We start from the raw sequence: 13,344 nt of genomic DNA, 5'->3' as shown, positions 1-13,344 counted from the left end.
TAGATTCCGTAAAACTGCACCCATGTTCAAGGTAGGAGATTCTGTGTGGTTAGCAACTAAGAATCTGAAGTTAAATGTTCCTTCACAAAAACTTGGACAGAAATTCATTGGCCCTTTCATGATCAACGGTATTGTGAGCTCTGTGGCCTGCTGGCTGAAGCTGCCTAGGACAATGAAAGTACACCCAGTTTTTCATGTATCTTTACTTAAGCCTGTATCTCCTAATACCTTCCAGGGACGTGTTGTGCCACGTCCGCAGCCCGTGGTGATTGATGGGCAAGAACAATTTGTGGTGGAGGAAATTGTTGATTCCAGGATTTGCAGGAATCGGCTCCAATATCTGATAAGATGGCAGGGATATCCCCCTGAGGAAGACTCTTGGGAACCTTTGGAAAACATCAATTCCCAACAGAAGATTTCTCGTTTTCATCAGAGATTCCCTGAGAAACCAGGTCCAGGATCGTCCTGAGGCCGCTTCTAAGGAGGGAGTAATGTCAGGACTCTGAACATTTTTTATTACCTTTTTGTTCATTACTGCCCTTTTCCAAGATGGCGTCTTTGGTCTCATGTGCACTGTCTTCCTGCTATAAAACTCCACCCCAGCCTTCAGTCTGTGCTAGAGTATTCTGCCTTGCATCCAGCTCCTGACCTCTGGTGACTCCCTGGCTATATACCTGCTCCTGTGAACCTGTGGGGTTATCCTGCTACTCTGCTCTGAGTTCCTGCTGCATACACCAGTTCCAGTAATCCTCCTTCATCTGCTGCTCGTGTTTACTTCCATCTGCATTTGCTGGACATGTAAGCTGTTTCTGCTCTGCAAGAACCTGAGACTATTACCCAGACCTCCCTGGTTGAGCTAAGATATTATTTGAACTGCCTTATAAGCATATCTATCTGTGTTTTGGACTAAGCAAGGACTTATTTGTGTCAAGTATCCTCAAGAATAACTGTGCTTCATAGACTTTCTGCGTGATTGCATTTTCCTCCGAAGTTTCCTATAGACTGCTGAGCTCCATTTGATATTTGCACCAAGTGTTGTGGACTTGAGTTTCTCTCTGCACCTGTTTGAATCACCGTGTGATAATATAGACTTTACCACTTATAAAACTGTGTCCTGTAGTTGTCTTGCTCCACGCAAAGAGTCTCGTGAGTTATCCCCTATAATTATTACACCCAGACTCAGTTGTTTCTCTGACGGTTTCACAGAAGAAGGGCAGGAGGGACAGTTCCTTTTCCAATGTCCAGAGGCTCCACAGTAAAAGCATAGTTGGTTGTCTCTACGGTACCTTCTCTCTTTCTCCATAACCGAGACTGACCCAATCTCCATGAGCTCAGATACAGGTGCAGAGTCACACTATTTGGAGTATAAGGAAGTCTCTTGTTGCATCACTCCTCTAGCACGGAGTCTGCGATCCATTTGGGCTGCCTGTGCCATGGCATCCTCCAGGGTAACAGGAGGAGGATGAAGTACCAGAGCGTCCTTCAGACGGTCAGGCAGACCCTTGCGGAATAACCGCATCAGGGCTGGGTCTTTCCAAGAATCTTCGGCTTCCCATCGCCTAAACTCTGAGCAGAACCATTCAGCGGAGTTCCTCCCCTGTGTCACACTCATCACCATATCCTCTGCCAGATGCTTTCTAACAGTCTCATCAGAGCCTCAAAGAACAGGTTCACATACATGCGTTCAGGAGCAGAGGAATAAAGAGAAATCCCATGCCTGTGGAGCCCCCCTTAACAAGGACATTACTACCCCCACCCTCTGCCTTTCATTTCCAGAGGCCCGGGGACGCAACTGAAATAACAACTTGCATCCCTCCTTAAAGACCCTAAACCATTTTTTTATCTTCGGAAAAACTGTCGGGTAACTTTACCGGTGGTTCGGGGTCCGCTAGGGATACCTCAGGGGGGCTCCCCTCCCGGAACCCCAACGGAGCAGACCTCTGTAAACCACCTGCCACATCTATCTGCACTTGTTGGTGCTAGTGGACCAGGGCTTGCTGCTCCATAGACAGCTTCTGCATAAGCTGGGAGAGTTCATTAATCTGCCCTGTGAGAGCCTGTACCAGATCCATGGCATACCAACACCCCCCACCAGGGAAAAGACTGTAGGTTCAGCTTTAATGTCACGACTCCCGGGTAATACTGCTGTGGGGAACGCTGCACACAGCAGCAAGGGAGCTGAGCAAAACACCGGGGTACTAACCTGGTTACAAACAGGACAGGAGCCAGACACCAGGGTGCAGAGAAAGGATAAACACAAGAGAGTTGTCAAACAAACAAAGATCAGAGCCAGGAGATAACTAAGTAACAAAGGGGGGAGAGACAGGGGATTGTCAGAAGTGAAGCCAGAGGTCAGTAATCCAGAAGAACAAACAAACAGAGTAACGCACAGAGAGCAAGGAAAACACTATGCAAACCGAGCACACACTCCAGGGGTCAGGCACACAGACTAAAATGGAACGTATAGCTGACAGCGAAACCTAGTTTGGAGTGAGTATAAATACCCGTCCCAGATTGAAAGAGAGGCCAACAATATTAACCTTGAGAGTACAGGACATTAACCATGTCCTAACCATGACAAAAAGCCAAGGTGTGGTACAAGAAGCTGGTCATGCACATAGTACAGATGGCAATGCATAACGTTTTTGTGCTGTCACGATGTGCAGGTCAGACTGGTACATTGTGCCTTCAGTTCTAGGAGGTAGTGGTCAAGGCCCTAATCTTTGTAGATCAGGAAGGAGCGGGCTCCAGTACTTTCCAGAATTGAAGGTACTTGAATTGTACCAGGCCAACATTTCATTGGGGAGGTCCCTCAAAGCATGAAAAAAGCAAAGTCACAAAAGAGGTGCCGAGTGTGTTACAGATGGGGGATAAGTACAGACACCACTTACCAATACAACACCTACCCTGACAAACCTGGCTTGTGTATAAAAGAATACTTCAAACTGTACCACACATCCATGGACTACTAAATTAATTTCTGACTTACACAGCTTATGTATGCTTACCTGACGTACACTGCACAACTCACATATGCCAACTTGATGAACACTACACAACTCATGTATGCGAGCCTGATGCACTCCACACTGCTCACGTATTGCAACCTGATGCGCTCTACACAACATACTAGGAAAGAGTAGATCAGTTCCAAAATGGAGTTACATGTGGGGTATTACCACTGTTTAGGCACATCAGGGGCTCTTCAAACTCGACATGCCTGCAGAACATTCCATCAAATTCTGCATTCCAAAATGTCACTTCTTCCCTTCCCAGCCCTGCTGTGTAACCTAACAGTGCTTTTTCTCCACATTTGGGGTATCCACATTCTTAGGAGTAATAGCACAACATATTTTGTAAGAAATTTTACCACTACAGTATGTCACAAAAAACATTCTCAGAATCACTGCGATCTGTTGAATTGTTTCAGAGTTCTTACCTCATAGTGATACTGGTCAGAATTATATATTTTTGCATGGTCATGAAGGCGCAAACAGGCTTGGGGGTAAAGGTGTTAAGGGGCCTATGTGAAATAAAATACCCAAAAGTGACACCTTTTAAAAAAAATGCATCACTTCAAGTGCTTAAAACCACATTCAAGAAGTTTATTAACCCTTTAGGTGCATCACAGGAGTTAAAGCAATGTGGAAGGAAAAAATTAAAAATTTTAATTTTTCCCACAAAATGTTGCTTTAGGCCAAAATGTTTCATTTTTACAAGGGTAACGGAAGACAATGGACCACACAATTTGTTCTGAAATTTCTCCTGAGTACACTGATGCTTCATATGCGTTGGAAAGTTAATGTTTGGGTACCCGGCAGGTCTTGGAAGGAAAAGAGCACTATTTGACTTTTGGAGAGCAAAATTGGCTGACATAGAGAGCAGATGACATGTCACACTTGCAGAGTCCCTGATGTGCCTCAACAGTGGAAACCCACCATAAGTGACTTAAATTCCGTGAGGGGTGTAGTTTCCAAGTTATCTAGATGTGTGGTGAGCTTTTTGAACCCACAGGTGCTTCACAGAATTTATAAACATTACACTGTGAAAATTACGAATTGGAGGTAGCAATCCTATCAGTCAATGTCGACCCTTTAAGGAGCCTTGTCACATGACTTAGGAACTACTGAATGCTGTGGTGTGTGCAAGGAAAGATTATGTTCTCACGCCGGCCAGTTCCATTGTCAGGATGTACTTTGTGTGCTGAGTTAGCTCACAGTACGCTCCCACCCAATAGAAGAGGACCGCAGCCGTAGCTTCTTCTGTGATGGCTACATTGCAGTCCGAAAGTGTCTCCTGTGATGTCTGTACCGCAGTCCCATGTCTGCTGTGATAAGGTCTACACCATGGCCCTAGCGTCTCTTGTCATGACTATACTGCAGCCCTAGCCTCTTCTGTGATGTCCATGCCACAGCCTCATATCTCCTGTGATGTTTATGCTGCCACAGTCCCATAACTCATTTGATTTATATGCCGCAGGCCAACGTCTCCTGTGCTGTATATACCGCAGCCCCATTTCTTCTATGTGATGTATATAGACTAGTCTCTGTGTCTTCTATGTGATACATAGACAGCAGTCTCGGTGTCTCCTATATGATGTATATACTGCACTCCCACTGCTTGAGTACTGCAAGTGTAATGTGAGCAGTGATGAATTTTGCACAGTGAGGAGACCTGCAGTGTAATATACTTCTGTGTTCCGTATGACTTACTGCTGCTATTTCCTTACAAAACATATCATCGCCTGCACTGCAGACTGATGCAAATCTGGAAAAGCAGTGATGAGTAGCAACATCATACATGCCACCTAACATCATACGCTGCACCAAAGAAAAGCAGCTCCAGTCATTACATTAAGGGAGAGTTAATTAAATGTTTGACCAAATGTAGCAGGGTAATTTTCAAGTTGATAATTTTGTGCTGCCTCGAAGAATGGTATAAATATAGTAACATAGTAACGTAGTTATTAAGGTTGAAGGGAGACTTCAAGTCCATCTAGTTCAACCCATAGCCTAACCTAACATGCCCTAACATGTTGATCCAGAGGAAGGCAAAAAAAACCCTTAAGGTACCTTCACACGAAACGACTTTGTAACGATATCGCTAGCGATCCGTGACGTTGCAGCGTCCTCGCTAGCGATATCGTTTAGTTTGACACGCAGCAGCGATCAGGATCCTGCTGTGATGTCGCTGGTCACTGAATACAGTCCAGAACTTTATTTGGTCGTCCGATCGCCGTGTATCGTTGTGTTTGAAAGCAAAAGCAACAATACCAGCGATGTTTTACACTGGTAACCAGGGTAAACATCGGGTTACCAAGCGCAGGGCCGCGCTTAGTAACCCGATGTTTACCCTGGTTACCAGCGTAAAAGTAAAAAAAACAAACAGTACATACTCACCTGCGCGTCCCCCAGCGTCTGCTTCCTGACACTTACTGAGCGAAGGCCCTAAAGTGAAAGTGAAAGCACAGCGGTGACGTCACCGCTGTGCTGTTAGGGCCGGAGCTCAGTCAGTGTCAGGAAGCAGACGCCGGGGGACGCGCAGGTGAGCATGTACTGTTTGTTTTTTTTACTTTTACGCTGGTAACCAGGGTAAACATCGGGTTACTAAGCGCGGCCCTGCGCTTAGCAACCCAATGTTTACCCTGGTTACCCGGGGACCTCGGCATCGTTGGTCGCTGGAGAGCGGTCTGTGTGACAGCTCCCCAGCGATCAAACAGCGACGCTGCAGCGATCGGCATCGTTGTCGCTATCGCTGCAGCGTCGCTTCGTGTGAAGGTACCTTTATGGCTGTAAAAGGTTCCCCACCCCTGATCTGTTGACAGAGATTAAGTATGGGGGGTGGAAAAGACAGCTGGAGATAACAGTTTGGCTGATTATATTTTAAAATAATGTTTTTAAACTTCCTTTTATTTTTTAAGGGATTCTACAAGCTTTGAGCACCTAGAAGAGGTTCCAGCTGGAAGTATCCCCACTTTAGGCAAAAGCACTGGAAGGAAGGTCTATGACACAGGAGTATTTATTTTAGTCATGGAATATGGAAAGAATTTTTCTGGACCAGACAAAGATGTTTTCCACTATAACCGTGCTATTGGTGATGCAAAAGCTGCATGGCGGTCCAACTTCCTTCATCCATTAATTTACTATTACAAGCAACTTCCATCAGGTAATTGAAAAAAACAAACAATTAAAGGAAACAAATTAGCTGTAATGTTTTAGTATGCATAGGATTTGTTCACATACAGACTGTACTGTAATTGGTAGTACGACAAAAGAATGAAAAAATGAAAAGTAACCCGTGTACCTAGTGTCATAGTGAACCAAAGTCACAGTACACTTATGCCAGACAATTTGTCAAAAATGTCAGTTTCCATACAAATATATTTTACTAGGATAAGTATTTTCTAGAATATATTGTACCTTTTGTACCTTTTGTTGATAAAAATTGGCAACCCATGTAAAACTGTTAGGGTATGTTTCCACGGTCAGTATTAGCAGTGCTTTGGACACAGCACATGTCCGCTCCATCCAAAGCGCTGCCGGCTTTTGTACGCGCGGTGATTCCACAGGTGTTCATTAAACCATGCGGAATCACCGCATCCTATACATTGGACTATAATATTTACCGTATATGCTCGAGTATAAGCCGAGATTTTCAGCCCATTATTTTTAGGCTGAAAGTGCCCCTCTCAGCTTAGGCTACTTTCACACTTGCGTCGTGTGACGTACGTTGCAATGCGTCGTTTTGGAGAAAAAACGCATCCTGCAAAGTTGCCCGCCACATGCGTTTTTTCTCCATAGACTTGCATTAGCGACGCATTGCGATGTATGGCCACACGTCGCATCCGTCGTGCGACGGATGCGTCGTGTTTTGGCGGACCGTCGGCACAAAAAAAGTTCCATGTATGTATATATATATATATATATATATATATATATATATATATATATATGTATTTTTTTTCTCATAATGCATAAATTACTTAAATTCGTTAACTATGTGTGTTTCTGTGATTTATTTGCCTGATTGTTATCAACCGAGTAATTCAGTATGATATTGTAATGATTGGTCCAACAACATAAAATGGACTTTTGAATATATATTTTTACTTATATCAAAAGCCTTTTTTTTTTGTCAAACACCATATTGATATCATATGGTTTTATATATAAATGTAAGCATACAAAAAACATTTGAAAACAAAAACATACCGAAGTGCTATCACAGCAGAATAAGATAAAAAAATTTCTTACAGCAAAATATAAAACCAAGGCTTAAAAAAACAAAATACATTACAGATTTCTGTAAGTTGGTGGAGGTGATGGCGGAAGCTCAGGGTCCTGGTCAGGTGGCCTTTGTTTGGCCAATTGTACTTCATCCTGGGAGTATGATGTCTGACCCTGCTCTAAATGATGACCTTGCTCATATTGGCCAGTTGTGTGTTGGCTCAAATAATAAGGGTTTTGACTATGGCCCTCATGATGTTGTAAATAAGGCCTTGCCTCATAACCACCACCAATATGGCCATGTCGTCCAAACCCAGGTTGGGACCAGCCTCCAGCACTGGGTCTGGACAAGTGGCCATATTGGGAAGGTTGATGGTATGATGGCATATGGTAATGTGCTGGCCTTGGTGGGTTTTGGGTGGGAAGGGGTAGAGGTGTAGGCACACGTGGAGGGGGTGCTTCAAATACTTGTTGAGCATGCACCTGTTGAGATGATGGAAGGCGCAGGACGTTATGTGCTGACAGCTGCCATCTCTCAATGAACTCAAACAAATCATAAGGTTCATTTGGTGTGGTACATGCATCAATAAGTATTTGAAAACACCCGCTCACACGTAGCCTCACCTCACGAGGTATGGTATGGAGGTACCGGGCCAGGCTCCTCGCATAGGCCTCCTCACCATCATCCTGTGCATCCCTGACCAAATAATTAAGGACCCCAATGTCCACATTCCTGCGATAGTCTTGCAGCTCTCTCCTTCTGCGGCCACGGCGGGAAATGACAGCAGGCTGTGGGGATGTCTCCAGTGGAACAGTAGGGCTGCTACTGTTTCCAGGATCATCCTGGCTTACTGGAACTGGTGCTGCTGTGGGTGGTGGTGCAGCTTCTTGCCCAGTTGTTGCCGGATCTTGTGGTGCAAATGAAGAAGTTCCATGAGGGATGTCCCTGGGAGGATCCGAAGATGGGCCAGCCACCTTTTCTCCTTCCCCAGCCTGATCTATCAGGGCCTCCGAGTCTGAGCCGGTCTCCCTCTCAGTGAGGTTGGACTGTGTTCTGTTTGTAAAGTTTGGGAATAATTTTTTTAAATTTACAATTTTCCCTTTATTAAAGATATGTGTTATGTTTTATGATGTTTTTACTTACGGTCTCAGATCCATACTGGGGTCCAAAAAGGAAAGTTGGTCATAATAGATATATTTTTGCTTTTTGGAAGGCGCTGCTGACCCACTCCTGGCCCTCTGCTGTTTTTCGCACCTATATTGGTTGCGTATGCTGCGCCATCGTCTCATAACATCTTCCACTGCAATGAAAGGACAAAAAAAATGTATAAGGCCATTGTGCACAGTGGTACCACAATGTGTCGTTGATTTTACAGATTTTAATGTGGCCTAGTAACCTGCATTTTTCAAAAAAGATCATCAACATAAATATTGTAACCTCCAACAGCACAATATGATATAATGTAAAAGACATAGGTTTTACTCCCATAAGGACAGGGTCCTCTCCCCTCTGTGGCAGTATGTGATTGTAAATTTGTAAAATGTAAACGGCATGTCAACAAATCTGAGCGGAACCCCTTTTTCATGTCCAGAACCATGTAATTAATGGTGCTATATAAATAAATGAGATTAATCTTAATTTAACCCCTTCGTGCCATGCGCCGTACTAGTACGGCGCTGCCGGCACTGCATTAGTGCCAGCCGCAGTACTAGTATCTGAGCTGAGCGCCGCGGTGATCGGGTGCGGGTGTCAGCTGTATATGACAGCTGACACCCCGCAGCAATGCCCACGATCGGCGCTGTCGCCGATCGCGGGCATTTAACCCCTCTGATGCCGCTGTCAATAGTGACAGCGGCATAGAGGGGGATCGCGCAGGGACGGGGGCTCCCTGCGCTCTCCCACCGGAGCAGCGCGATGAGATCGCGCTGCTCCGGTGACCTGGAAGGAGTCCCCGGATCCAAGATGGCCGCGGGACTCCTTCCGGGTCATGAGATGACCCTGCTTGCCGGCGTCTGCTGAGAATTCCTCATAGCAGGCGCCAGCAAGCCTCTGCAATGTGCCTGTCACATCGGTGATCTGACAGAGTGCTGTGCACACTGTCAGATCACCGATCTGTGATGTCCCCCCCTGGGACAAAGTAAAAAAGTAAAAAAAAAAATGTTCCACATGTGTAAAAAAAAAAAAAAAAAAAAATTCCTAAATAAAGAAAAAAATATATATATATTCCCATAAATACATTTCTTTATCTAAATAAAAAAAAACCCACACAATAAAAGTACACATATTTAGTATCGCCGCGTCCGTAACGACCCCACCTATAAAACTATATCACTAGTTAACCCCTTCAGTGAACACCGTAAAAAAAAAAAAAAAAACGAGGCAAAAAACAACACTTTATTCTCATACCGCCAAACAAAAAGTGGAATAACACGCAATCAAAAAAACGGATATAAATAACCATGGTACCGCTGAAAACGTCATCTTGTCCCGCAAAAAAAAAGCCGCCATACAGCATCATCAGCAGAAAAATAAAAAAGTTATAGTCCTCAGAATACAGCGATGCAAAAACAATTATTTTTTTATATAAAATAGTTTTTATTGTGTAAAAGCGCCAAAACATAAAAAAATTACATAAATGAGGTATCGCTGTAATCGTACTGACCCGAAGAATAAAACTGCTTTATCCTTTTTACCAAACGTGGAACGGTATAAACGCCCCCCCTAAAAGAATTTCAGGAATTGCTGGTTTTTGTTCATTCTGCCTCCCAAAAATCGGAATAAAAAGCGATCAAAAAATGTCATGTACCCGAAAATGGTACCAGTAAAAACGTCAACTCGTCCTGCAAAAAACAAGATCTCACATGACTCTGTGGACCAAAATATGGAAAAATTATAGCTCTCAAAATGTGGTGATGCAAAAACTATTTTTTGCAATAAAAAGCGTCTTTTAGTGTGTGATGGCTGCCAACCATAAAAATCCGCCCAAAAAACGCTATAAAAGTAAATCAAATCCCCCTTCATCACCCCCTTAGTTAGGGAAAAATAATAAAATTTAAAAAAATATATTTATTTCCATTTTCCCTTTAGGCTACTTTCACACTAGCGTCGGTACGGGGCCGTCGCGCTGCGTCGGCCCGACGTACCTACGCATACTGTGCAAGCGCCGCACAACGGGGGCAGCGGATGCTGTTTTTCCACGCATGCACTGCCCCATTGTGAGGTGCGGGGAGGTGGGGGCGGAGTTCCAGCCGCGCATGCGCGGTCGGAAATGGTGGACCGTCGGCACAAAAAAAGTTACATGTAACGTTTTTTGCTGCCGGCGGTCCGCCACAACACGACGCAAACGTCGCACGACGCTTGCGACGTGTGTCAATACGTCGCTATTGTTAGTCTATGGGGAAAAAACGCATCTTGCAGATGACTTTGCAGGATGCGTTTTTTCGCCAAAACGACGCATTGCGACGTATGCAAAAAAACGCTAGTGTGAAAGTAGTGCTAGGGTTAGGACTAGGGTTGGGGTTAGTTCTAGGGTTAGGGCTGGGGTTAGGGTTTCAGTTAGAATTGGGGAGTTTTCACTGTTTAGGCACATCAGGGGCTCTCCAAACGCAACATGGCGTCTGATCTCAACGCGTTTGTTTGCGTTAAAAACGCATGCGTTTTTATAGAAAAAAAACAACACACACTGAAAAGTCACCCACCACCATCAAGGTGATAAAGGGATCCAAACCCTAACCCTACCCCTAAACTCACCCCTAACCGTTTAATGAACATTTTCTGACAGTCATAGTGCCACGTATTTCAGTGCCACGTATTTCAGTGCCACGTCTTTCAGTGCCACGATATTTCAGTGCCACGTATTTTAGTGCCACAATATTTCAGTGCCACGATATTTCAGTGCCACGATATTTCAGTGCCATGTCTTTCAGTGCCACGATATTTCAGTGCCACGATATTTCAGTGCCACGTATTTAAGTGCCACAATATTTCAGTGAAATATGTGGCACTGAAATATCGTGGCATTTACGTGAAATACATGGCACTTCAATACGTGGCACTTCAATACGTGGCACTTCAATACGTGGCACTTCAATACGTGGCACTTATATATGTGGCACTTAAATACATGGCCACTGAAATATCGTGGCATTTACGTGAATCACGTGGCACTTATATACGTGGCACTTACATAAGTGGCACTTATATACGTGGCCACTGAAATATCGTGGCACTTATATACGTATATACGTATATAAACGTATTTCAGTGCCACGTATTTCAGTGCCACGTATTTCAGTGCCACGTATTTCAGGTTAGGGGTAGGGGTAGGGTTAGGGTTTTTTGTTTTTTTCTTGTTTTATTGTGTTTTTCTATAAAAACGCATGCGTCTAAAAAACGCATGTGTTTTACCGCGTTTACATGTGTTTTTTCACACATGCGTTTTTAAAAAAAAACGCATGCAAATAAAAACGCAAGTGTGAAACCAGCCTTACCCTTGGGAAAATAAAAACATGGGGGCTAAAATATAATTTTTGTGGAAAAAAATATATTTTTTATTTTCGCGGCTCTGCGTTATAAACTGTAGTGAAGCACTTGGGGGTTCAAAGTTCTCACAACACATCTAGATAAGTTCCGTGGGGGGTCTAGTTTCCAATATGGGGTCACTTGTGGGGGGTTTCTACTGTTTAGGTACATCAGGGGCTCTGCAAATGCAACATGACACCTGCAGACCAATCCATCTAAGTCTGCATTTCAAACGGCGCTCCTTCCCTTCCAAGCTCTGCCGTGCGCACAAACAGTGGTTCCCCCCCATATATGGGGTATCAGCATACTCAGGACAAATTGGAAAACAACTTTTGTTGTCCAATTTCTCCTGTTACCCTTGGGAAAATAAAAACGTGGGGGCTAAAATATAATTTTCGTGGAAAAAAAAATATTTTTTATTTTCACGGCTCTGCGTGATAAACTGTAGTGAAACACTTGTTGGTTCAAAGTTCTCACAACACATCTAGATAAGTTCCGTGGGGGGTCTAGTTTCCAATATGGGGTCACTTGTGGGGGGTTTCTACTGTTTAGGTACATCAGGGGCTCTGCAAATGCAACATGACACCTGCAGACCAATCCATCCGTCTGCATTTCAAACGGCGCTCCTTCCCTTCCGAGCTCTGCCATGCGCCCAAACAGTGGTTCCCCCCAATGTATGGGGTATCAGCGTACTCAGGACAAATTGGGCAATAACTTTTGTGGTCCAATTTCTCCTGTTACCCTTGGGGAAAAAAAAATTGCGGGCTAAAACATCATTTTGTGGAAAGAAAAAATGATTTTTTAATTTTCACAGCGCTACATTCTAAACTTTAGTGAAACAACTGGGGGTTAAAAGTGCTCACCACACATCTAGATAAGTTCCTTAGGGGGTCGTCTTTCCAAAATGGTGTCACTTGTGGGGGCTTCCACTGTTTAGGCACATCAGGGGCTCTCCAAACACGACATGGGTTCCGATCTCAATTCCAGCCAATTTTGCATTGAAAAGTCAAATGGCGCTCCTTCCCTTCCGAGCTCTGCCATGCGCCCAAACAGTGGTTTATCCCCATATATGAAGTATCAGCGTACTCAGGACAAATTGCACAACAACTTTTGGGGTCCAATTTATCCTGCTACCCTTGGGAAAATAAAAAATTGGGGGCAAAAAGATCATTTTTTGTGAAAATTAATATTATTTTTTTTTTACGGCTCTACATTATAAACTTTTGTGAAGCACTTGGAGGTTCAAAGTGCTCACCACACATCTAGATTAGTTCCTTAGAGGGTCTACTTTCCAAAATGGTGTCACTTGTGGGGGTTTCCACTGTTTAGGCACGTCAGGGGCTCTCCAAACACGACATGGGTTCCGATCTCAATTCCAGCCAATTTTGCATTGAAAAGTCAAATGGCGCTCCTTCCCCTTCCGAGCTCTGCCATGTGCCCAATCAATGGTTTACCCCAACATGTGGGGTATCGGCGTACTCAGGACAAATTGTACAACAACTTTTTTGGTCCAATTTCTCCTGTTACCCTTCGTAAAATAAAACAAATTGGATCTGAAGTAAAAATTTTGTGAAAAAAAAGTTAAATGTTCAATTT

At 44.0% G+C, this 13,344-nt stretch overlaps 1 protein-coding gene across 6 annotated transcripts in view; it reads left to right on the top strand.

Moving 5' to 3' along the window:
- Window positions 1-13,344, top strand: part of FOXRED2 (FAD dependent oxidoreductase domain containing 2) — a 548,573-nt gene that overhangs the window by 281,120 nt on the left and 254,109 nt on the right. For all 6 annotated transcript variants that reach the window (XM_077277999.1, XM_077278000.1, XM_077277998.1 and 3 more), the window contains exon 7: window positions 5,921-6,165. In XM_077277999.1, the coding sequence (XP_077134114.1) occupies window positions 5,921-6,165 (245 nt within the window). The remainder of the gene's footprint in view (window positions 1-5,920; window positions 6,166-13,344) is intronic.

The sequence above is a fragment of the Ranitomeya variabilis genome, chromosome 8 (genome assembly GCF_051348905.1).
Source record: "Ranitomeya variabilis isolate aRanVar5 chromosome 8, aRanVar5.hap1, whole genome shotgun sequence".
Lineage (NCBI taxonomy): Eukaryota > Metazoa > Chordata > Amphibia > Anura > Dendrobatidae > Ranitomeya > Ranitomeya variabilis.
This window is presented reverse-complemented; position numbering and strand designations above follow the sequence as displayed.